General features: G+C 41.6%; 1 protein-coding gene across 1 annotated transcript in view; it reads right to left on the bottom strand.

Annotated features, from left to right (window-relative positions):
• The window catches only part of EVC2 (EvC ciliary complex subunit 2), a 156,944-nt gene that overhangs the window by 36,040 nt on the left and 93,799 nt on the right, over positions 1 to 27,105 (bottom strand). Inside the window, exons 14-16 of the mRNA XM_075849035.1 lie at positions 21,309 to 21,769; positions 19,286 to 19,490; positions 8,775 to 8,891 (exon numbers count right to left, since the gene is read on the bottom strand). Of these exons, the coding sequence (XP_075705150.1) occupies positions 8,775 to 8,891; positions 19,286 to 19,490; positions 21,309 to 21,769 (783 nt within the window). The remainder of the gene's footprint in view (positions 1 to 8,774; positions 8,892 to 19,285; positions 19,491 to 21,308; positions 21,770 to 27,105) is intronic.

The raw sequence follows: 27,105 nt of genomic DNA, 5'->3' as shown, positions 1-27,105 counted from the left end.
CTTTATGTATTTCTGAGCCCACTGCAACCGTTTCTGCTTGTGAGCATTGTTTAGGGGTGGCCGAATAACAGCTTTATGCACACTTGCAAACCTCTGGAGGATCCTACACCTTGAGGTTCGCGGGACTCCAGAGGCACCAGCGGTTTCAAATACCTGTTTGCTGCTTTGCAATGGCATTTTAGCAGCTGCTCTCCTAATCCTATTAATTTGTCTGGCAGAAACCTTCCTCATTATGCCTTTATCTGAACGTACCCGTCTGTGCTCTGAATCAGCCACAAATCTTTTCATAGTACGATGATCACGCTTAAGTTTTCTTGAAATATCCAATGTTTTCATACCTTGTCCAAGGTATTGCACTATTTCACGCATTTCGGCAGCAGAGAGATCCTTTTTCTTTCCCATATTGCAGCCTGTGGCCTGCTTAATAATGTGGAACGTCCTTCTTAAGTAGTTTTCCTTTGATTGGACACACCTGGCAAACTAATTATCACAGGTGTCTGAGATTAATTACAATGATCCAAAGAGCCCTAAGACACAATACCATCCATGAGTTTAATTGAAAAACTAATAATTAAATGTTTATGACACTTAAATCCAATGTGCATAATAATTTGGAACACGGTGTATATATATATATATATATATATATATATATATATATATAAAAAATACCAATCCAGTTTTCAAATGGTATATAAAAAGCAAAAAATGGCAGCACTCCAGTAGGTTCAGTGAAAATGTGAACTTTATTCACCATGCAACGTTTCAGCTCTCTCAATGGAGCCTTTCTTAAGCAATACAAACAGTGATTTTGGGCGGGCTTATAAAGGTACCCGTTTAATTAGTATAATAAACATATTTAGGATGTAAGTAACAAAATATACAAATATATAATGTGCTGACAGTGTGTGAATTAATCCCAATAGAGTGCATAATAAATTCATCAAAATTCATAATGTAAAACCAATTAGTTTCATAATTAGTCATGATAATATTAATAAAAATAATACTAAACAGCTGATACTAGGGACTCACCACATATGAAACAACAGCCACTTATGCAAACTCCCATGCTGTCTCGCACAGCGTTCTGCTGTGTGCATTGCTCATGACTGCCGAAGCAGTCAGATGATAAGTGGTTATGAGCGTCAATCAGCATGAGTCACTGCGGATACATTACATTACTGCGCATGACCAACTCTGGGATTTCCACCAATAGTCTCTTGGAGTAAACACAACTAGATAGTGAGGCGTCCATGACAACCAATGCATGCACAGAAGCAATCCACCCGCGCAAGCGCAAAGGCATTTTGTGTAAAGCTTGTACATACACAAGGCCTTGCTGCTGTGAAGAGAGTTTTAGAAAAACCCACATTCTCATTAGAATGCCAGACGTTTATACATAACTTGCTGGATATTATATTGATATTGACACGTAATTATTTTCGCTTCAGAATTACAATTACTTCATCCAATTACGAGGCGCCACGATGGGCTCAAATGTTGCGCCACTTCTACACCAATTTATACATGGACATGTTAGAAGAAACCACATCTATGTAGCCCACCAGTTTCATTGCATCTTGAACAGATTGAAATCTATGTGAAGTTCACCCGAACTTAGTCTGTACAACAGGTACAATTTCTTGATACAACTGTACGGCTGGGGCAGGGTAAATTTCACACTGACCTTTCTTCAAAACAACTGACCATAACAACTTGTTGAAATTCAATAGTGGTCATCCATGGAGGATGATCAGATCTCTACCTGGCAGCTAAATGTTACGTGTAAGGAGGATAGTGGACGATGAAGGGGTCATCAGTAATCGATTAGACTCTATGGGTCGACGATTCCTAGACAGAGGTTATCCCCTTGGGCTAACCTTTAGATACCAGAAATGGGTACGTACATTGGACCAATAGTCTCTATTAAGTACAACAAAATCCTCAATGGATTCTAAAAGAACACCATTTATAACTTCCTATACAGAACATAGAAATTTGTTTTCCACGATTGTACGCAAACATTGGCCCATTTTTGGCAATTGCCTTAAAAATGTACCATAACTTCAGGTTTTACCACTTATTTTGTATAGACGTGTTAAAAATTTACGGGACAAATTAGTTAGGGATGATCAAAAATTCTTAAAAAAGGATTCCCAGTCCCGTTAGAGCCCGATCAAGAAAGGTTGTTTTCCTTGTTTAAACTGCATCAATTGTAATCTCATAAGGTGATATTTTTTTACATCCCCTTACTAATAGGAAATTTGATATATGTCACTACCTGACTTGCAGCTCATCGTTTGTTAAATACTTATTGCAGTGTCCCTGTGGTTGTTGGTACGTGGGAGAGACCACTTTGGATGTCAGGACTCGTATCAACAACCAAAGGTACACCATCAGACAGAAACGTCTGGATTTACCAGTGTCAAAACATTTTTCTGAAGTCTGTATTTTGCATAATTGACCATGTACCTATTTTGAGTAGGGCGGGTGTGACAGAGTGGCTCGTTTAAAGCGAAAGGAGCTTGAATCGATTTGCTGGTTAGGCACATTGAGACCGCAGCGTCTAAACGTAGACTTTAAGTTAGGTAGTTTGACATACTGTAATCATTTGGCTTGCCCCCCCCCCCGAGTCCTCTGGTTTATTTTTTTCAGCGTATCCTTGTATAGGGTATTAGGAAGGTAATTTAGTAGGCAATATATGTTTTTAAAAAATATATGTAATTAACTTGTGTACTTTTGAACGGCTCGAGGTAGTGGGTTGAAATTTGGTGGGATTTAATGGGGTCATAAAATCTACCAGTCAACGCCCAAAAAAAACCAGCCCCAACCCCTTGGGGGCGGTGGGGGCTTAGAAAAAACTTAAATTGCACGGGGGTCGAGTGGGGGCTCAATACGAAAACAGTGCCGAAGTCGATTATGAGATAGGATTTTTTTCGCTGAGATATTTAACTTTAAAGTTATTATCGTCATTATCGGCTCCTGCCAGTGTTAGCATTACCCGAAATGTACCGCACGGGTAAAATCCTAAATGTGTGTGGGCGCGTGTGCGTGTGTGTGTGTGAGCTTGGGAATTTCACATCAAGGTGACTTTAAATTACGTATTATTACAATCGGCCTCGGCGATACAAAATGGACCTGGTCTACGATTGTAACAGGATTTCATGTGTACACATTTCGGTAGTCGCTTTTGAATTTCAGAGAGCGCTAATTCGGAGAGTCATTGTAGCGTCCATGGCCGCGGGCTGTCGGGTTTACTCACCTCCTGACGCCCGCAGTCATGGATCTGTGAGCGCTGGTTCCCATCTCCTACCCAGGAGACGCCAGCGCTCACTTCCGCTCCGGTCCGCTGTGTCCCGTAGGGTGAGCGCACACGCACGTGCCCGCTCTTAAAGGGCCAGCGCGCGCACATGAAGAAAATAATCATCATCAACACACATGATTTCCTGGACTATAAGAGGGCCCCAGCCCGTCTGATCCTTGCCCGAGTGTTGTTAGCATATCCAAAGTCTGTCTTGCAAATGGTCCCTTAGTGTTTCCCGTTCCAGTTTTTACCCTTGCCCTGTTACCTGTTCCTGTATTCCGTGCTGTGCTCTTGTTCCTGTGCCTACTAGTTGGAGACGTTTCTACTGCACCTGTGTCATCCGTCACGGGACTTTTTATTGCTGGGGTTCCCTGTTTGGCCAGCTGCCTCCCTGCTACGGCGGTGCGGCCTAGTGGGTCCACATACCCACAGATCGTGAGTGTCATTTTAATTTCTGTATATTTCTATTGTCATATCACAAAATGCACTTTATTGATGATGAGAGGGTATGGCGAAGAAAAAATAAGATCCTATCGAGAAGTAGCGGCTTTAATCAATGCCACTTATCCTATCCGTGATCCAATTTCATTGTAAACTGTTAAAAGAACTGTTCATCGTTTTGAAATAACCGGTTCAATTAAAGACGCATCAAGATCTGGAAGACCCAAACATGCGAGTAATGATGAAAAAGCTTTAGATGTTCTGCTCACTGTACATGATAATCCTCATACATCTGTCTCGAGTGGAGCACAACAAGCGACTACCGAAATGTGTACACATGAAATCATGTTACAATCCTAGACATGGTCCATTTTGTATCGCCGAGGCCGATTGTAATAATACATCATTTAAAGTCCCCTTGATGTGACATTCCCAAGCGCACACGCACCCACACACATTTGGGATTTTACCCGCGCGGTACATTTTGGGTAATGCTAACACCGGCAGTCGTCCGAAACGCGTAGGCCCGAGGATATCACCTTACTCCTTACTAACCCAGGACTTTCCACAACTGGACTTCCTTTTAGCATCTTGCCATTAAACTTGGAAAAGAAAATCCATTTTAAAAAACTGATTGAGCGCTGGATCCTACTCCTTCCCAAATGAAAATGATCACTTTAACGTTAAATATCTCAGCGAAAAAAAATCCTATCTCAAAATCATTTGCAGCATCGATTTTGTATTGAAAAGAGCTTTCAAATGAACCCCCACTCGAACCCCCGTGGCATTTAAGATTTTGTTGCCCCCACCCCCAAGGGGGTGTTTTTTTTTGGCGTTAACTGGTAGATTTTATGACCCCATTAAATCCCACCAAATTTCAACCCACTACCTCGCGCCGTTCAAAAGTTATGAGGGTGTTCCGGAACTTTAGGTGGGCACGGTGTATGTGTGTGTATATATATATAGAGAAACAAAAAAATGTTAACCGCACAGTCAGTTCATAAAGATGAGGGTGCAAGCCCGCCAGGGCCACGACCAAAGTCACCCAAAATGTATATTCCAAGAATCAGGCAGCACTCCAGCGATGTAGCAAAAATAGAAAAAGGAAAAATAGAAAGGCTCTATGGTAGAGCTGAGACGTTGCTGTTTTGACTGATGGAATAAAGCACATTTTTCTATTTTTGCTACATCTCTGGAATGCTGCCTGATTCTTGGATTATATATATATATATATATATATATATATATATATATATATATATATATATATATATATAGCAGATATAAAAAAATGGCGACAGCACCCTGCAACACTAATGCCACCTAACCCACTAAATATAAATAGATATGCACTAAAGCTCAATCTACCTACAAATAGGGAGGTTCTTAGTGCACATTTTGATCAAAAAGTGTTAGCCCACCTGTAGATTCATTACACACAGAGTGATCTATTTCCAGCATTTTTTATTATTTTAATGTTGATGATTATGGGAACAGTTAATGAAGACCCAAAACTTAAGTCTCTCAGAAAATTAGAATATTATATAAGCCCAATTTCAAAAATGATTTTTATTACCGAAATGTTAGCCTACTGAAAAGTATCCAGTATATGCACTCAATACTTGTTCGGGGCTCCTTTTACATGAATTACTGCATCAATGCGGCGTGGCATGGAGGTGATCAGCTTGTGGCACTGCTGAGGTGTTATCAATGCGGCGTGGCATGGAGGTGATCAGCCTGTGGCACTGCTGAGGTGTTATGGAAGCCCAGGTTGCTTTGATATCGGCCTTCAGCTCGTCTGCATTGTTGGGTCTGGTGTCTCATCTTCCTCTTGACAATACCCCATAGATTCTCTATGGGGTTTTGGTCAGGCGAGTTTGTTGTCCAGTCAAGCGCAGTGATACTGTGGTTATTACACCAGGTATTGGTACTTTTGGCAGTGTGGGCAGGTGCCAAGTCCTGCTGGAAAATGAAATCAGCATCTCCATAAAGCTTGTCAGCAGAGGGGAGCATGAAGTGCTCGAAAATGTCCTGGTAGACGCTGCGCTGACTCTGGACTTGATATAACACAGTGGACCAACACCAGCAGATGACACGGCCCCCCAAACCATCACCGACTGTGGAAACTTCACACTGGACCGCAAGACACTTGGATTGACGCCTCTCCACTCTTCCTCCAGACTCTGAGACCGAGATTTCCAAATGAAATGCAAAATTTACTTTCATCTGAAAACGGGACTTTACCACTGAAGCAACAGACCAGTCTTTTCAAAGGTTTAGGAAAACTTTGCAGGTGTTTTGTGTTGATTATCTGATTAGTGTGACCCCATGAGTCTACAATCTTCAACTTTTACCCAATATGAAAATTTTCTGATAGACTAAATTTGGGGTTTTCATTGACTGTTACCATAATCATCAACATTAAAAGAAAAAAAAAATGCTGGAAATAGATCACTCTGTGTGTAATGAATCTATATATATATATATATATATATATATATATATAGGAGTTTCACTTTTTGAATAGAATTACTGAAATAAATTAGCTTCATTGAGAAGGACTAGTATATATAGGTTTATACACACTGAATTGTTTCCAATATTATTCGTAGACACATATTTGGTCATAGTGGTTCCGTGTACAAACTTATAGTTAGTCCTTTCCGTTTAAGATGTGTGGCACATATCTCAAATCTTTAATGTTATGTAGACAACCAAGTTAAGAACCCTTTGATCAAGAATAAAGACCATATATAAGGCATTTGGATTTTTTGTAGTGTCTTTTCCCCTTTTTTCATTATTTCATTTGTCTCCATACATGTACCGTACATTGGTATACTGCCTTTGCGCAGGTGGATTGCATCCGCGCATGCGTCGGCAGTCATGGACGTGTCATATGTGGCGAGTCCCTAATATCAGCTGTTTAGTATAATTTTTATTAATATTATCATAACTAATTAATTATGAAACTAGTTGGTTATATTCTTTACAATTACTTGATTAATTTTGATGAATGTTTTATACACTCTATTGAGATCAAGGAGTATTATTATATAAATTCACCACACAGGGACTGACTGGAGAGGGCTCCCCCAGGGACCGATCAGGTCTCTGGGTTTCCGGTGACACCAACGAAAAGGGGAGTCCCCTTTGATCACGTCACAGTCATGGACCGCGGCAATCAAAGGGCAGCTGGGTTCTGAGTTTTCTTCGATTACAGCTGTATTCAGAAGGCGGATCTGTTAGTTACAGCTTCTGCTTAGAGAATGGAGCGCTCATAGGCCTTTTCTACACTGTCGCTGTAGATCAAGGTCCTGCACCACCTACTGTCAAAAGACGGTGGGCAGTCGATAATGGGTTAAGAATATTTGATTAAATATACCTAGTTCACAGCTGAGGATTTGAAATAATGTCTAGGCAATCCTCTGTGAGCTAAATGCAGCAGCACAAGTCTCTCTACAGTCCTAAATGCTGGATACAATGTTTCAGTGTAGATAGGAGCTATCAGCCTGGAGTCCAGGACAGGTACGGTTTCGGAGTATAGGCTCACAGATTACTGCAAAGACTGATACCCTGTAGCAAATGTACAGCTGTGGGAAGGATTTGACAGGATTTCAGCCCCTGAATTTAAAGCAGATCCGTCAGTTGAATATGCGGTTCTAGGTAAGGGCAGTATATTACAGGGACAGGTCCGTTCTCCTCGTAGCCAAAAAGGCACAAAAAAAAACATTATGTTGTTCGGCTAAGAGAAGCGATCAAAGAATACACCGGATTTATCATAAGACCAGTGTATTCATGAGGCGAGTGCTCGCCCTGCTTTTCTCGAGTGACTGACGGGCTGCTGTAAATCCAGATACACATCAGCCCACCGTCAATCACCACGGAGAGGACTGGCAGAGGCAGGGAGAGCGCTCTCCTCATCAATACACTGGGGTAGATTTATTGTATTTATCAAATGGAGACAGATTTCTGGCGCACATTACACGCGCCACATTTATAACGTGTTTTAGACCATTTTTGCGTCTCACTGGCGTGGCTTAGCTGAAAATAGAGCGTGGTTTAAAATGTGCCAAATTGTGCAAAAAATTTAGCTTAAAGTAAGCCAACTTAGATAGCATAAAAAGTTAGACAGAAGAGTCTATAGCCAAATTTATCATCCAGCATGAGCCACTGTGATAAATTTGGCGCATCTAGTCTAATTCTAAGATGTCTAAATCTAACACTATATTAGTAAATCTGCCCCACTGGACTATGAGTCCGGTGTATTCTTTAATCGCTCCTGTAAGCCAAATGGCCAAATATATTTTTTGTGTCTTTTTGGCTAATACGGGAACCGACCTGTCTCATCTAGGGCAGCATTGTCTGATGACAGATCCGCTAACTGACAGCAAGCAGAAGTCCTGAAATAGAAAGAAAGTGAAAAAACAAAAGCATAATATACAGCGATTATCCTTTCCTTACTTATTAGTCAACCCAGTCCTAGGAATGTCATTAGTGGAGGTTCCACTACTTCTACTTGACTATCATCTATTTAGGAATTGGCACCCAATTCTACAAGCGATAGGAACTGCTGCATCATTAAGCAAGTTTCCTACAGGTATATTACATCTCCTCCATTAGCTGCCCCTTCTGGGGTTCTAGGGTATTTTCCTGCATATGTGCAATGAAACTGAAAATGTAGGTGTGTGGGCGGAGGGTGTGTGCTTTTTATTCCCCCATAATATAATATTAGGGTTCTATATTTTCTAGTTGATATTTCAAAAGGAATAATGAGGTGAATATTTCTGTACGACATTTCCACTCCTATTATAACCAGAGCTTTATGCCCCGTGTACTAACCCAGTCTACAGAGGAAGCCTCGCTAGATAGTTTCCAGGGGGAACGGTTCCTGCACACCATTAAATAGGTTGTATTTCTTGAACCGAATCTTATTTTTATTGAACTAGAAGGTAAAAATCAAAAGCAAACATTCATGTAACTGCATAAGTCTTCACTGTCTGATCTGATCACATCTCATTTTTGTTACCTGCTTAATCTTGTCATCTGCAATTTGTGCTTCATAAATCAGGACTTTATCCTCTACGGATTTCTTCACGATTTCTGCGGCTCTGTCCTGAGGATGTTTCGCGGTCTTTGAACTTTGCTGGAAAAAAACAATTGCACAGCAGCTTATTCCTCAGAGAGCAAACCTGGTTATGTAAATATAACATCTCTGCTTAATTGGAGAAAGCATCTGGACTCAAATTACATTGCTTGCAAAAATGATCCTGGAGCAGAAAATAAGAAAATTAAACATCCAAGTGAGAAAATCCTTTGTAACATCTTCTGAAGAGACAAAGCCACCCACATCTCACACCTGGTTTAAAAGTGGGAAGTGTGACCAGACTCTGAATTTGGTCCTTGCACATGGTCTTTGCGAAGCTCACAATACACATGGGGTAAACGGTTGTTTAGCCGACAGCTATTTTTTCAGACTCCGCCCAAACACACACACTCGGCCCTGCTGGGGGTTAATGTTTATTTTATTGGGAAGAGGGGAGTAAGCCAATACCAGACACCTCTGGCTTATCTCTGTGAAAACAAAGGATCGGGCATGTTGAAATCCAACATGCCCAATCCCTCTTTTCCCTGACATATGCCATCGGGAGGCCCCCATTCCTATTAGATCATCCGCCGATTCCATCAAACTCAGCAGGTTCACATGACTTATCTCATGTGTATGGCCAGCTTACATATAATATAACTGTCAGCTGAATGTTAAGGTGATATTACACGGCTCGATGTGGGCCGTGTAAACAAGAGCTGATCAACGAGACAGCTCGTTGATCAGCACTAGCTGTCTTCTTTCACAAGGAGCTATGTATTGAAACTACAAAACCGCGGTAAGTAAGAACCTCTGATTCTTACAAACCATTTCACACATCCCTCGTGCCTCTGGCATTAGCCGATGGACTGTCCCAAGCTGGTTCCACTAGATGAAGAATTACAGTCGCTATTTGCTTTTACACATGCAGATGAGCAATAGTTTTGGGTGGTGCTACCCAAGGACGCAGCCAACAGCCCCATCCACTTCAGTACAGCCTTTGCTGCAGTGCTGCAAGGCTGGGCCCCGCCCGCTGCTGAAACCCAGTTGTTGCAGTATGTTGATGACCTACTTCTGGCCTGTGAGTAGAGAACAAGACTGCCTAAATGTCACCCTAAGTCTCCAGTTGTTTTTGGCAGCAAACGACTGCAAGGCATCTAAGGATAAGATGCAATTTTGTCAGGAGAAAGTCACTTTTCTAGGCCATTACATATCCCAGGGTGGCAAACATTTGTCCCCAGAGTGGTAGAAATGCCAGACACTCCTATCCCAGCCATCTCTGTGTTTTTCTGGGACTGGTGAGATAATGTAGGGAGTGGATACCCAAGGGCATCCAGCCTCCTACAGCCCCTGACTCCAGGTTCAGACCAAATATCTGTCTGCAGCCCTCCTCACCAAGTATGAGGTTGCCTTGCTCACCTCACCCAACCTCACTATACTGGGATGTTCAGTTTTGAACCCTGCTACATTACTTCCACAGGGTCCATAAGAGGGGAGTAGTGACATAACTGTTCAGTAGTGACAAGACTGATCAGTTACAGCTCAATGAGACACTGCACAATTGTGTCGACTTAATGAACCTAGAGCTAGGAGGGTTACAAAATGTGTATGGGACCCCAATATGTAACCAAGATTGAGATTTTTTGTAGATGGTTCCAGATTCCACTATAAAAGGCACCTACAAGACAGGATACACGGTAGTCACGATGCAATCATCCAAAGACCACTCCCACCTTCTTGTTCTGCCAAAGAAGCGGAGCTGGAGGCACTCGCTGAGGCTTGTAACCTATCAAAAGTTAAGACGAGCAACATTTACACTGACTCTAGGTATGCTTTTGGCATCGCCCACGATTATGGGCCCATCCGGCGTAGTAGGAACTTTGGCTACTGCTCTTACATTCTTAATTGACTTACCCGATGATCCAACAAAGTATTACAGGCCCTGTTAGAACCCAGCCAAGAAGCCATAATAAAAAGTTGCAAGCCTATACCAAGGAGACCACATCCAAGGCAGTGGGTAATAGAAAGGCTGATGAGGCTGCCAAAGCAGCTGCAATGCTGCACCTGGACGGTATAGGAAGGGTTAGCACATTCTCCCACCTGATAGTGACAGGAGTGGACCTCCTGGTGTTGAAGGGCCTCCAGGCACAAGTAGACAAGGTAGAAAAGCACCAATGGCAAGAGAAAGTGGCAGTCCTGGAAGATGATGACTTCTGGGCTGTAGGGACTAAGTTATGTCTTCCCAGGTCTCTATACCCAATGATAACACACACATGGCACACGGGTATATGCACCTCTCTAAGGAGAGTATGTGCAGCCAGTTATCAGCAAATTAGCTTGCCCCTGGATTTAATAATGCCGCCACTAGGTTTGTAGCAGCCTGCATGATATGCCCACGGCATAACATAGGTAAAACAGCAAAGGTACCTATGAAAAGTGCACCCCGGGAGGATTACCCATTCCAGGGACTGCAGATCGACCGCATACAACTAACCAAGGTAGGTGTGTATGAATATGTGCTCGTATGCGTAGACCTGTTTTCAGGGTGGCCTGAAGCCCAGCCATTCTCTTCCCCCACGGCAAAAAACATGGCCAAGAAAATTCTCAGTGAAGTATGGGGCCCCTGAGACCATAGAAAGTGACAAAGGAACCCATTTTACTGGAGAAAATTATGAAGTAGGTCACGGGATTGGTGGGGATAGAACAGGATTTGCACACTCCCCACCACCCCCAGAGCAGTGGTGGCGTAGAAAGAATGCATGGTAGCCTGAAGTTGAGGATATAAGAAGGCAATGGAAGAAAAAGGGAAGCCTTGGACTGAGTGTCTACTCCTTGCTTTGCTCAGTCCGGGTAACGCCTAACCGGAAGTTGAGCCTTAGCTCCTATAAGATTTTGTTTAGAAGTGTCCACAAGACAGACTTGTATTTCCCTCAGCAGTTACAGGCAATGCATGGGGACCTTACCCAGTATGTCGGGGCCTTACAGAAGCATTTACAAAAAGTGCATAAATGTGTATTTTCTTTCATTCCAGACCCTAACTCTACAGACGGTACACACAATATACAACAGGGAGGTTAGGTCGTCTTCAAAAGACACGTGAGGAAAAGACTCGAGCCAAGGTTTGACAGGCCCGACCGTGGCCACTTCAGTAAAGCTCGAGGGAAAACGGACATGGGTCCGCGCCAGCCACTGCAAGAAGGTGCAGGAGCCAGGACTGTTGTCCTCATCTCCCTGATGACACTCTGTACTTTAACCCTAAATGAACATAAAGATGAATGGGACAATAAGTGGACAAATGTTAGTGTCTTCCAATAGTGAGACATGTTTTTGACCATTGGTGAGTAAATGGAAAAGGGTCAATGTGACGACACTTACGTTATGGGATACTACTAGTTACTAGTTGTAAATTGAAAATTAGCTACAGTTTGGGCCAGTATGATTTTTTGTAGGTTACATAGTTACATCGTTTATACGGTTGAAAAAAGACACATGTCCATCAAGTTCAACCAAGAGATGGGAAAGGGGAAGTAAAAAAAAAGTCTACACATAGGAGCTAATATTTTTTTGGTCTAGGAAATTATCTAAGCCTTTTTTAAAGCCATCTACTGTCCCTGCTGTGACCAGCTCCTGCGGTAGACTATTCCATAAATTCACTGTTCTCACAGTAAAGAAGGCTTGCCGCCTCCGCAGATTGAACCTTTTTTTTTCCAGACGGAGGGAGTGCCCCCTTGTTGAGGGGGTTTTACATGGAACAGGATTTCACCATATTTTTTGTATGTGCCATTCATATATTTATATAAGTTAATCATGTCCCCCCTTAGTCGTCTCTTTTCAAGGCTAAATAGGTTTAGTTCTTTTAATCTTTCCTCATAACTTAGATTCTCTATGCCCCTTATTAGCTTCGTTGCTCTTCTTTGTATTTTGTCCAACTCCAGGGCATCCTTTCAATGAACTGGAGCCCAGAACTGGACTGCATATTCTAGATGAGGCCTCACTAATGCTTTGTAAAGTGGTAATATTATATCCCGGTCCCGCGAGTCCATGCCTCTTTTAATACACGACAATATCTTGCTGGCCTTAGAAGCAGCTGATTGACATTGCATGCTCTTATTTAGTTTATGATCTACAAGTACACCCAGATCCTTCTCAACAAGTGACTCTCCCAGTGTAGCTCCCACTAGGACATATGACGCATGCAAGTTGTTGGTACCCAGATGCATAACTTGGTATCATCTGCAAAACTAGAAAATTATAATAGATTGAAGTTTTTTTGACCAGAAGACGATAAGATTTTTTTTTCGTTTTTAATGAGACTCTCCGATGCATCGTTTAACTTCATTTGGACTCCGAGGATGGAGTACCTTTAGCTCTCCCAAACCCAGGCTACTCCGACAACATGATAAGAGATAAAGGTTTATTGCTGGGGCCCCCTTGTTTTTTGAGGGGGTTTTACATGGAACAGGATTTCACCATATTTTTTGTATGTGCCATTCATATATTTATATAAGTTAATCATGTCCCCCCTTAGTCGTCTCTTTTCAAGGCTAAATAGGTTTAGTTCTTTTAATCTTTCCTCATAACTTAGATTCTCTATGCCCCTTATTAGCTTCGTTGCTCTTCTTTGTATTTTGTCCAACTCCAGGGCATCCTTTCAATGAACTGGAGCCCAGAACTGGACTGCATATTCTAGATGAGGCCTCACTAATGCTTTGTAAAGTGGTAATATTATATCCCGGTCCCGCGAGTCCATGCCTCTTTTAATACACGACAATATCTTGCTGGCCTTAGAAGCAGCTGATTGACATTGCATGCTCTTATTTAGTTTATGATCTACAAGTACACCCAGATCCTTCTCAACAAGTGACTCTCCCAGTGTAGCTCCCACTAGGACATATGACGCATGCAAGTTGTTGGTACCCAGATGCATAACTTTACATTTATCTAAATTAAACCTCATTTGCCAAGTGTCCAAATCGGCTTGTAATTTATGAACATCTTCCATAGACTGAACTATACTACATAGCTTGGTATCATCTGCAAAACTAGAAAATTATAATAGATTGAAGTTTTTTTGACCAGAAGACGATAAGATTTTTTTTTCGTTTTTAATGAGACTGAAAGTCTTATCTTCTCCAAACAATTTTCAGTTGCAAAATGAACGAAGCTGAAACTTTAATTCCAATGGAGGGGGCTCAAGAGCATTTCCTGAGGCCATATATAGATATGCTTCCATAGTTTTTATAATATAATATATTCATATACTATGAATTGAACTTTAATGTGATTGGCGAAGCTACCTCTATAGCTGGGCTGGAACTGAATCATATATGATTTATATTGGTCTTCAAACTTTGTATTCCCTTATTGTGTATAAATAAACGTCACAAGACCTCAAGCATCAGAGAATGCCACAGTGTAATACTGATGAACTACAGTGTCTGTGTGATCTCTCCGATGCATCGTTTAACTTCATTTGGACTCCGAGGATGGAGTACCTTTAGCTCTCCCAAACCCAGGCTACTCCGACAACATGATAAGAGATAAAGGTTTATTGCTGGGGCTCCACCAATGGAGGTTCAGAGTCCCCTGTACCTCCTCACCTGTAAAAGGGAGTTTATATGGAGAAGCGGTTGAATATACCTGCCGCCACTCCATATGAACTCAATTCCCAATGCGCTTAGCTGTTTCTGTAACTATTTGGGTTTCTGTTAAGGGACAAGTTAGACCGCCAATCTATATAAGCTGCTCCTCATCATGGACATGTAAGGAAGTGGGGACCCCTAGCAATCAATCATTTATCACCTATCGTGTTTGGTTGGAAAATCCCTTTAATACACTAGTAGTTAACTTCTATAAAGGAGGAAGAGTAAGTCACTGAGGAATCTGCCAACAAGAATTAAACATGGCAGCAGAAATCCCCCCCCCCCCCCCCGATTATTGTCAACAACACTAGATTGTTAACCTTTAGAGCTGTAAATCATCAGAGTAGTTTAATGTACATAAATGAATTAATGGCTATATACACTTATACAATCATTTTTTGTATTGTGATACATCTAAAATAAAAAATGATGCAACTTTGCAAATAGTCTTGATTAAAAAAAAATCCACCAATTTGTGTCTACAGCTCCTATTCAGACCGATGTGTCTCCAATGTTTAAACACTACAAACAAAATCTATTTAGTCTGATCCCGCGTTTATAATTCCTTCCATCTGTCCCCTGCTTCTTTTTGACTTACATTTGGCAGGAAAATAAAAAGGGAAGGAGTATGACTGCAGAACCTGCAGGACTACTTGTTGTCTGTTAACATGAAGCCACATAGGTCTGCATTGGAGCTGTGGACACAATACTCTAGATTTGAAATCAAGACTTTTTGCAAAGTTGCCTGATGTTTTATTTTAGATGCATTGAAAGAATTGAAAATGGTTGCAAAGGTGAACATATCCTTTAATTCTTTTTGTTAATGAAAAATGTAAAGGGTCAACATGGTCGCCGTCTTGTCAAGCACTGCATATGTAACAGTTATGCACAGCAAGGGTTTCATCACGGTCTACCATTTAATCTCACACTTCTAGGTCGGGATCTCCACGCAAATTCAATACTACAGCAAATAATCAGAAATGAATAATGAATTGCAATGTCAATGAATCTCGAATGTTCAACAATATGCAGCCAAGTGCCATGAATTGGGGCTCCTACAATCAAATTTCTTAAGAAAACAGATCTGAAATGTAATTAGCAAATGGAAAACAAATGAAATGTCAGTGGGTGCGATAGGGATTGCAGATTCCCCCGCGGATGCCATCAAGCATTGCTATGTAATCACATTCTTCTTGGTTCTCGAACCTCTCAATAAAAACAAAATGTACAATCTATGGCCTGTGGGACCTGGATAAAGGGCAGAAAGACTGATTATCAAAATCAAGGAATAACAACAGTTCCACAGGCTACATATCTGGTATCCGGATACTAACTGCAATGTACTGTAATCCATTTAGATGCAACAAAACCCAATTACAATAGAAAACCTTGTGGGAAATGTTAATGAAAGTTGAATATTTTGCTTCTCATTAAGAATAGAATATTTCATGTGTAACCGTAGAAGGCATGTGGTGCATGACAAATTGTTACTAGCACCAACGGAGAGCTGGCTCGGTCACTGTATGATCGGAGGGACTCAAGTCACCGGTTTATTGCCTTTTGCTATCTGTAAATGTACACATTGTAGACAATGTAATTGCAAGATTCTTCGGCCTTAGAACAGGCAGCAAGAGAAGTGGCAGTCAAGAGACATCCGATCCTTCATCGTTGTAAAGCAGAATTCAACCAATTGTCACAGGATACAAATGGAATATTAGAGTATAGTTGCCAAATTCTCTGAGGACAACAAACTACTGAACACAAGAAACTGATCTGGGCAATAAGTCACTTTGCTCCTGGCCTGGAGTATTTAATAATATTCTTCCATACCAAGAAATAGTAACCACAAGAAGGAAGCTGCCGCCAAATGAAGATGGTACTTGATTCTCATGAAACCAAAAAGCTGAGAACTACCAACCATTCCAGAGTGCAAACCACTAGTTACCAAGGACTGGCCACTAAACCAATGGATACCAGGGACTGGAGTATTAAACCACTAGTTACCAGGGAAGAAGACACTAAACCAATGAATACCAGGGACTGGGGCAGTAAACCACTAGTGACCAGGGACTGGGGCACCAAGCCAATAGATACCAGGGACTTAGGCATTAAACAACTAGACATCAGGGACTGAGCACTAAACCAGTGTACAATGGTGTAATGAGCATCAGAAAGTTTTGCACTTCAGTTGGGACAGGGCTTGTACTACAAGCAGGTTCTTGTTATACAGGGTGGGCCATTTATATGGATACACCTAAATAAAATGGGAATGGTTGGTGAAATTAACTTCCTGTTTGTGGCACATTAGTATATGGGAGGGGGGAAACTTTTCAAGCTGGGTGTTGACCATGGCGGCCATTTTGAAGTCGGCCATTTTGTATCCAACTTTAGTTTTTTCAATGGGAAGAGGGTCATGTGACACATCAAATTTATCAAGAATTTCACAAGAAAAACAATGGTGTGCTTGGTTTTAACGTTACTTTATTCTTTCATGAGTTATTTACAAGCTTCTCTTGGTTTACAGCCATTGACATGTCGCAGAGGTTAACACGTGAGGAGCGGATAGAAATTGTGTTGATGTCTGGTGAACGCAGTACCCGGGTCATTGCAGCAGATTTCAATGCAAGACACCCTACGAGACCACCCATCTCCCATGCTACAGTTTGCAAACTGCTTGCCAAGTTTCGTGAAACTGGTTCAGTGTTGGATTTGCCCAAATGTGGACGCATGAAAACTGTCACTAATGAAGAAACATCAGTGGCTGTCCTAGCTTCATTCAGCAAGAGCCCACAGCGCAGCACTCACCGCATGTCACTGGAGAGTGGCATCAGTCGAACATCCCTTCGGCGGATATTAGCTACTCACAAATGGCACCCTTACAAACTCCAGCTGCTGCAGCATCTCAACGAGGATGACCCAGATCGGAGCACTGAATTTGCAGAATGGGCAAAACAAAAATTGGAACAGGACCCTCAGTTTACACAGAACATTTTGTTCAGTGATGAGGCAAACTTTTATGTGAATGGTGAAGTTAACAAACAAAACCACCGCTATTGGTCTGACACTAACCCACATTGGATAGATCCCTCCAAGACTGTTGGAACACAAAAATTGATGGTATGATGTTGTATATGGGGTACAAAGATAGTGGGGCCATTCTTCATCAATGGAAACCTCAAGGCCACGGGATATCTGAAATTGCTACATGATGATGTGTTTCCCTCTTTATGCACTGAAGCTGGCACGTTCCCTGAGTTTTTCCAGCAAGATGGTGCACCACCACATTATGGGTGTCAGGTCCGAGCATTCCTAGATGAACAGTTTCCTGGAAAGTGGATTGGTCATCGTGGGCCAGTTGAATGGCCCCCTAGGTCTCCCGATCTGACCCCCTTAGACTTTTATCTTTGGGGTCATCTGAAGGCAATTGTCTATGCTGTGAAGATACGAGATGTGCAGCAACTGAAACTACGGATACTGGAAGCCTGTGCTAGCATTTCTTCTGCGGTGTTGCTATCAGTGTGTGAAGAGTGGGAGAAGAGGGTTGCATTGACAATCCAACACAATGGGCAGCACTTTGAACACATTTTATAAGTGGTGAGAAACTTGTAAATAACTCATGAAAGAATAAAGTAACGTTAAAACCAAGCACACCATTGTTTTTCTTGTGAAATTCTCGATAAGTTTGATGTGTCACATGACCCTCTTCCCATTGAAAAAACTAAAGTTGGATACAAAATGGCCAACTTCAAAATGGCCGCCATGGTCAACACCCAGCTTGAAAAGTTTCCCCCCTCCCATATACTAATGTGCCACAAACAGGAAGTTAATATCAACAACCATTCCCATTTTATTTAGGTGTATCCATATAAATGGCCCACCCTGTACTCTACACAGATTATGTAACATATCAGACAGTAAATATTGTATGGTGTTACATATTTTGTGCCAGAAAGGACTAAAGTATAGCAAAAATGACTCCTTCATTGCATATTGAGAAAAAAAATATATAAGCATTCTGACTGATGCATGGGCAATCTTAAGCCAAGTCCATTTACAAACCAATGACAGCCCTAGGTACACAAAAAAGTATTAGTGTGTGTCTCAGACGCAGCGTGCATGGTGATATTACAAGAATGGATCCAACACAACCAGCCCACCCTGAGGATATGTATCTTAAAACGGTCACGCTTATTCCAAATAAATGCCACCCACCAAAAAAGAAAAACCTTAAAGAAATTGATCTTAATTTGGGCATCCCTTATCAACTGCGTAGGTGACACAGGCAAAACTAGTAAAATTGTGCCTGGACTAAACCAATGACCCCAACACCAAATTAGCATTCTTCCCTAGGACCTATTCGGACAACCTCATGGAATTATGGAAACGTGGGATTGGACATTAGGACTATAAATAGGAATGCCAACTTTTCTAGATTCTGGAACCAAGCAAAGTAAGCAGTGATATCATTTTACCTTACCCCCACTGATGTCACCAATTGAGCTTCTGTAAAGACCAGCCCCCGAACATTGTGGGAGGTTTTTCACATTCCAGGATGATTGATAGTACAGGTTTGTCAAGAGGCAACACAACTGCAAGGATAGGGACAGGGGTGGATGGGATGGTCTTGACCCACGCAAAGAGTTATTGAAGCAAACTAACTAGAACCATGCAAAGGGACTATGCAAAAAATATGGTGTTGTAGTGCGAACAGTCCCTCAAAGAACTGCAGAGATACATCAAGGCAACTGATAACACATGGAAATAAGGAGGTCACAGCTCACCCAGAGGGGAGAACATCACAAGCTAACGCACCTTTTTCTCACTTTCATGTAGGTTGTGATCCACTTTCTGCAGCTCTACACATCTCCAGTCAGTCAGGTATTTCTGGAGGAGTATTCTGCCTTGAATTTTTGGGAGGGCTAAAGTAATGTCCATCTGAGAGAAGCCAGAGTGGAACTCCAGCTTTGTCTTTTGCACATCATCCTCGGATACACAAAGATGTAACAGGAGGACCTTCCTGTGTAAATACAAAGTTATGTTTATCTATATGTTAGAGATAGAAATTGGATTTGCATGTATCCTCAATGCAATGCGTTACATACAGTTTTACATTATTTTCTATGGAAAGAGAAATTTAAAAAAAAAAAAAAGTTCCATCTCTATCAAAGTTGGTCACTGACATTAGATTTTTCTTGTCAATCTCATGTCTGTGCTGACCAGGAGACTGCCCCCAATGGTAGGGATTAGACAGGTTGGATTTCAATATGTGGCGGCTGATTATCCTGTTTCTACCGTGGACAGGAAATGCCCATTTGGCTGTGGGACATGTTTAGTGCACTTGCAGGTGATCGCTTTGAACGGACAGTTTTTGGCCAGCTTTTTACTGAAGTCAAATAGCAGCTTGATTGGTCACATGGTGCAACTTTATTTTTTGTCTCCCCATTGAACTCAATTAAAATGTTTTGTTGCGGTCATAGACTGCATCAGATAGCACAAAAGTTACCAGTCACAGATGCATGGAGTCACACACATTTTGTGATTCAATATATTCCTAAAGAATGTGAATGCCACCCAGTAGTCATTTTCCACCTCCCACCTATGAACAGGGACAGAACTGGAAGATGAACGATCAGTGTTCAGCTTCCTAAACCCCTTTCACTCCCCTAGACCACCAGAAACACTAACATTAACACACACACTGCCCTAGACCGGCAGGGATACGGACATCAAACCACACACTGCCCTAGACCGCCAGGGATACTGACATTAACCCACACACTGCCCTAGACTACCAGTGATACTGACATTAACCCACACACTGCCCTAGACCGGCAGGGATACTGACATCAACCCAAACACTGCCCTAGACCGCCAGGGATACTGACATTAACCCACACACTGCCCTAGATTGTCAGTGATACTGACATTAACCCACACACTGCCCTAGACCACCAGGGATACAGACATTAACCCCTTTACTGTCCTAGACCCCCAGGCATACTGACATTAACCCAGACACTGCCCTAGACCACCAGGGATACTGGCATAAACCCACACACTGCCCTAGACCACCAAGCATACTGACATTAACCCACACACTGCCCTAGACCACCAAGCATACTAACATTATCCCACACACTGCCATAGACCACCAGGCATACTGACATTAACCCACACACTGCCCTAGATCACCGGGGATACTGACATTAACCTACAAACTGCCCCAGACCACCAGGCATACTGACATTAACCCCATCACTGCCCTAGACACCAAATATATTGACATTAACCCCTTCACTGCCATAGACTAGCTAACTATGAGGGTTCTGTGAGTTAATGTTTATTTGATGAGTTTTCGCATCGCCAAGCTTCAGCTCGGTTTACATCACATTAGAACATTCGGTCTATGGTATACGTCTGGAATATTTTCTGACATATGCCGACTGGAGGGCTGAGACAAATTCCACTGTATAGGTATGTAGTGGCATACAATGCCAATGGGGTCCCATTGTAAAAGGGCCTCTATCGCGTGGTATACATTTTTTACTGAATGCCTCTGTGTAGAATAGTGCAGTATACTACACTATTACATACAGTAGAAAAAAAAAAAGTTATTCTGACGTATACCTCCTTGACACATGCCAAAAGGACACTCTTTTGGGATACATTTGGTCAATTGATATAGATGGCCTATGGATTTGTTCGTCATTTGTGCCGGGAAATTTTCAAAGGTGGAGTATCACTTTAAACATGGACATATTTCCTATGCAAAATGGTGTTGAGCTTCCAAGCAACGATATACATTAATTGAGTCTGGGACTTAGGGGAAACGTACGTGAATAACAGCTGTTCCCAGTCTCTTAGATTCTTTTGCTCCTTGAGACTGACTTTGAATTCATCATCGAGTTTCCGCATGGTACTCTCCAGAGATGCCCTTGACTCGGCCGCGTTGTCGCTTTCTTCCTTTTCTTGCTGCTGTGCGAGGAGTGCCGTCTCCCTCTTGTGCTCGTCTAGCACTTGTTGGAGATACAGTCTGGGCACATTAAGCTTTAACATATCTGGTATAATTACAGTACTCTGGACGTGTCTGAGATCTTCAATTGCTTTCTCGGTCAGGCTGTATTTAATCTCCTTTAATTCGTCTGTGGCATCATTATCGTGCTTCTCATAGAGCTCTTCAAGCTCCCGGCATTGATTAGTAAACAGCTTTTTCCAATGTTCCAAATAGGACTGCACTTCTTTAGAGTATTTACACACCTCCTGCACTCCGCTCAACTCCTTCTTCTGTTCCCTTAGCTACATAGAAAAAAGTAGAGTAAATACGCATTAGATGATCACACACACAAAACAAGGAGGTAAAAAAACGTCAATAAACACAATAAAATAGAACGCTATATATTTATGAAAGGCAGCCATCGGCACAGTAAATGAGGTATGTCTTTCAGGGACCCAGCCGAACGGGGAGCCTGCTTGCTAGCTCACTTCGAAAAGACAGTCACACAGCCATAGTAGAAAAAAAAAAAAAGGAAAATGGACTTACGGTCTAACCCCCTTATTCAAGGAGAGGAGGAAAAGAAGAGCCCCAACCATTTAACTGAATGGGGCCCTGAAATTTCTTATGGAGGCCCTTCCTGTACAAGCTAAAAAGGCATCATTCCCATCAAAATGCATTACCATTAGGAGACAATGACCCAAGGCTGTCCGTTTTAGTCAAGACCAAACAGTGGCATACATAAATCAAAGGGGTACTATATAAAAAATCCCCATGAGTCCCCTTGCTGGTGCTAGTTCATGATATAACACTCCACCATTCCAGATAGACCAGTCCAAGATTTTTGCCTAAGCACCTATCTGCCATTCTATGAGAGAAGAGCGGTATGACCCTCTAGCCGTAACGTGTTTGTGAACATTGCCAATATTGAGATTAGAGTTGGGAAACCCTGTGCAAATTGACAAAGTCTATAAGAAAAGGAGAGAGGGCTAGTCTAACCAGGGCTCCTCTTCTCATGGCCCAATGTATAATATGTATGTCCTTGTTCATTACCTATTCAATATTAAAGAGGAACTGTCACATCTCGGATATGTTGTGTTTTGTAAACACTTGCTTCCCCCATGATATAACAATTCTGGAGCATCTTTTCTTAGAACTCTGTATTGTATTGTTCCTCTGTTATACCTCCTGAATGAATTGACAAATGGGTATTACCATTCTCTTCTTGTCAATTAAGTGTGTGCCTACTCAGTCTATCCAATCAGTGCTGACACACACTATTGACAAGGGGAATGGTAACACTCAGATGTCTGTTTATGCATACATTTCCAGGATGAATAACAGAGGAATGGCACAATGCAAGTTCTATGAAAAGATGCTCCGGGATTGTTATTTCATGGGGAATGTAAGTATTTACTAAAACAGACTTGTTAGGAGAAATGAAAGGTACTCTTAAAATACTATTCCATACCTGCTACATTTGTAGTTCAAATAAGCAAAGCAAAAATCTGCTATTTTATAACATCGGATCAGTTTTGTGGCATTTTCTGTACATTGACCAGGGGCCTTTAAAAGGAAAACTCCAACCAAGTCTGATACATTGCATTATGCCTAGCGCAGGGCCTGAGGGTCGGCACATAACTTTTATATTTTTAGTGTTCTCTGAATCTCTGTATCATGCAACAACCCCTAGGCTTAACACAGTGTAACAATGATTTCATGGGCTCTAATGAAGTAATCTAAAACAGTGTTTCTCAGTATCTTTAAAGCGAACCTAACCTTTCAGTAGACTTTTCAGAATAAGCAGTTATGTGTGTACATGAGTAATAGTTCTGGCAACTATATGACTTGTATCATGCATTTTTTAGCAGTTTCCCTGAGTTAGTGGGTGGATCCTAACTGCTATGATGTATCCCATACAGAACAGAACATCTCTCTAACACATCCTCAAAAACAGTAGCAACATGGAGGACATCTTACAGCAGTAATGAGCAGTGTAACTGTGAATCCAGCACTGGGGTGACATATAAGACTTACTAGAAGGTGCACTAGAGTCTGAATCCTGTTGCCTCGGTCTCTCAATTACCCACTCCCCTCTCCATACATTTCTATGGGTAGCATGTAACCTAATCCATCAGTGAGCTGATTGTCCATCTCTTCTCTCAAGACAAATTTTAGCAGTGAATTGAGAGTGAGTGAACAGTGCAGGACGCAGGAGGACATGTGGCTGATAAGTGGAAAAAGAGGCATTTGTACTATTGATTTATGCAAAGTTTGTTAAAAGGTTAGTGACCATTTAAGCCAAGTACTCCTCTACTCAAATAAATGACTTCAAAGTACCCCCAAGGCTGCAATTATATATTGTACTACACATATTACTAGCACAGAATGAGGACAGTGCAAGCATCTTCTTTACATGGGTTGTTGTACCCTCCCTGGTATACTTACAATAGGTTGAGAAGCCAGGGTCTACAACAGGGGTGGGGAATGTCAGGCCCGCGGGCCGTATAAGGCACATAAAATAATTTGGTCTGGTCCTCCAGAATGCACCGACCTCACTCAGACCGCCGCATCATTCACTACTTGGCTACGTCCGCTCTCCTCCTGCTCCTAAATTTGAGTGAGGTCACTCACATTTAGTAGCAGGAGTAGAGCGGAAAGGGCCAAGTATTGTCATTCACTACTAGTGAATGATGTGGCGTCGGTCTGAGTGAGTTTGGTGCATGCTGGCCTGAGTCATCTGACTTCACATCAGTGACGCGAGGTCAGGTGACTGGACTGCTCCACTCCTGAGCTGGCACGTACTGACCTAACTCAGACCGCCAACGCCTCATTTACTAGTAGTGAATGACACTACCTGGCTCCGTCCACCCTCCTTCTGCTCCTAAAATTAAGAAATTTAGCTAAGGCCTCAAGTAGAGTTAGGACCTAAATGCATTTGATGCGAGCCGCAGTCTACTCAGACACGCCTCAGAAGTTCGAGCCATCACATTAGGGGTGAGTTAATTAAATGTTTGACCAAATATAGCAGACTAGTTTTTAAGTTGATCATTCGCGGGCCATACAAAATTATGTTATAAATATCCAAATGGCCCTTGGCAGAATAAAGGTTCCCCACCCCTGGTCTACAACATGCAGCCCCTCAGCTTATGTGAAACTATAACCCCCAGCATGCTGTGGGGCTGTCAGGGCATGCTGGGGGTTTTAATTTTAAATTAATTAGAGAGCCAAATCTACTCTGCTGCTCCCCTGTATTTATCATCGCTCCGCAGTGTGCAGTATTCGCATTCTTTCATTGTATTTATCCTCAAGTCACCTTTCGCCATACTAATAAAATCTGAAAAACAGACACTGAAAGGCAATTACCAGATCCCTTACATTTACCAGCCAGACCCCAAAAACAATCAGCTGACATCCTGGAACAGATTTTCTCAGCCGCGTTTGTACAATGGATGTTATAAACATTATAAAACAATGTTTCAGATAATATTTGGGTTTAAAAACTACAGAAATACAATGTGTTCTCTTTCCAAAGGGAAAGATTATGGAGATGCAAAACTATTTTAATAAACAAAATCTTTTTTAGAAAAAAAAACCACTTTTCCCGAGCTCACCACCATAAATGAGTCACTGCAAGCCTATAGTTATTCATTAATAGTGCCAAACTGTTAAAATGCAAATGAGTGTTATTCCTCCCCAGAACGGATTCCCCAGAGCAGCGAACCGTAGCAAAACGTTGCATGCAAATGACAAAACTGCAATTTATCTTCAGAAACCACGAAAATGTAAAAATGGAGGATTGAACAGTGTGTTATAGAAGTGATGCTGCTCCAGATGCCAGATGACAGCAGCAGGGAAGGTTTTAGAGAAAATGGTCAATAATCAAATTTTTGGACAGTTTTCCTCTTAATTTCTGCCCACATAATACCGCTATATTTCCAAATAATGCCAAGATAATACAGCCATAAAGTTCCCACATAATACTGCAATTACATTCCCAAATAATGCCAAACAATACCACCATACACCAATAAATAATACCGCTGGACATAGTTTGCTCCAAGTGTTCCCATCCTTGTAGGAGTCCTCTGGTAAACTGGGACCCTAGGCAATTTCTCCGTTTGCACTCCCTAAACCAGCCCTGGACAAAAGCAGACTTCATGTGGAAATTGTCTTCCCTATAAATAGGAATATCATTTTACCCCCAGGAATCATCTTATGTTGGATTACATATTTTTGGTATAAAATGCAGTTGTACACCTTATTGTGAAGTATGTTTTTAAAGGGGCTCTCTATCAACCTTACATGCATGTGTTAAATTCTTTAGAAAAGTATAATATAAAGAGTCCCTAATACACAGATGTAGCAGAGCTGAATTTCTCGGTTAACTGCTTCTGTGCAGTGTGATAACTCTCCAACGTAATAGATTTAAATATAATTTAGCATAAAACCACAAATAACATATTGGAATATAACAGCACATCACGTACCTCCGTAGATCTAAAATTTAATAGGAAAAACTTTAGGGGTTGCCCATCTTGGGGGCTGTTTTTTATACTGATGACCTATCCACAGGATAGGTCATCAGTAAATGAAGGATGGGGGTCCAACACCCAGACCCCGCACCTCTGGGCGCCAGAAGCTATTCATGGTCTGTGCCGAAAGCATATGGCTCTAGTCACAGTATAGCGACCGTGCTGGGTTACCTAGTCACTGGAATTGACTGGAATTTCCAGCAACAGCACCACTCTATGGGCCTCTGGTATTGCAACTCCACTCTGGTGAATTCAAGTGAATGGTGCGGAGTTGCAATACCAGACTAGCACAATGGACTTGAGTGGTGCTGTTTCTGTAAAAAACAAAAAACAAAAAAACGCATTTAAAGCCACAAAAAAAAAATGAACTTCAGATTTATTATATCTTTTTAGTTTTTGTTTTTTTTAATAGGCTTTATTTATTAAATTTTGTATGTAAAATATAAACATAAAATAAACAGTGTTAATATAGTCAGCAAAAAATATACAGGTTCAGTGTCAAATCGGGTTATAAATGCAAAATTGAACTAAGACCAGTAACACAAATAAAAAGGTGGACCACCCTGAAGCAAATATGGACAGTTACGTGCGTGCACACCCATTCATACACCATTTATCCAAGCAGCAATCATCCACCGAGGCACAGGTAAAAAAAAAAACGGCAATTACCACCAAGACAGGTAAAGATGAACATGACCCATATTATAACACTGCATGTTGCAACCCTACCCCAAGCATAATAAAATACTGTGCAGGGAAGCCCCTCTGAATAAGGCTGGTCATAGAGTTCAGAGGCGGCAACCAAATAAAAAAAATAGAATGCGTGGACTGCAGTACCCCAAGGATTATCAAAATTGGGGTTAGAAAAAAAAGACAGTTTAGAGGTGACCTAATAACTATGTAAATATATCAAAGGTCAATATTAAGATTACTTTCATGATCTATTTATACCCAGGAGTGTAACTATAACAAGGGGCATCCTCTATTTCTAGAGTAAAGGAGGTTTCTATGCCAACATAGAAGTGGATTCTTTACTGTAAAAGCAGTGAGACTATGGATTTTTTTGCTAGAGGAAGCGGTTATGGCAAATTTACTGAAAGAATAGA

This window comes from Rhinoderma darwinii, chromosome 1 (assembly GCF_050947455.1).
Source record: "Rhinoderma darwinii isolate aRhiDar2 chromosome 1, aRhiDar2.hap1, whole genome shotgun sequence".
Taxonomy (NCBI): domain Eukaryota; kingdom Metazoa; phylum Chordata; class Amphibia; order Anura; family Rhinodermatidae; genus Rhinoderma; species Rhinoderma darwinii.
The sequence above is the reverse complement of the archived record's forward strand: the minus strand, read 5'-3'. Positions and strand labels throughout refer to the sequence as shown.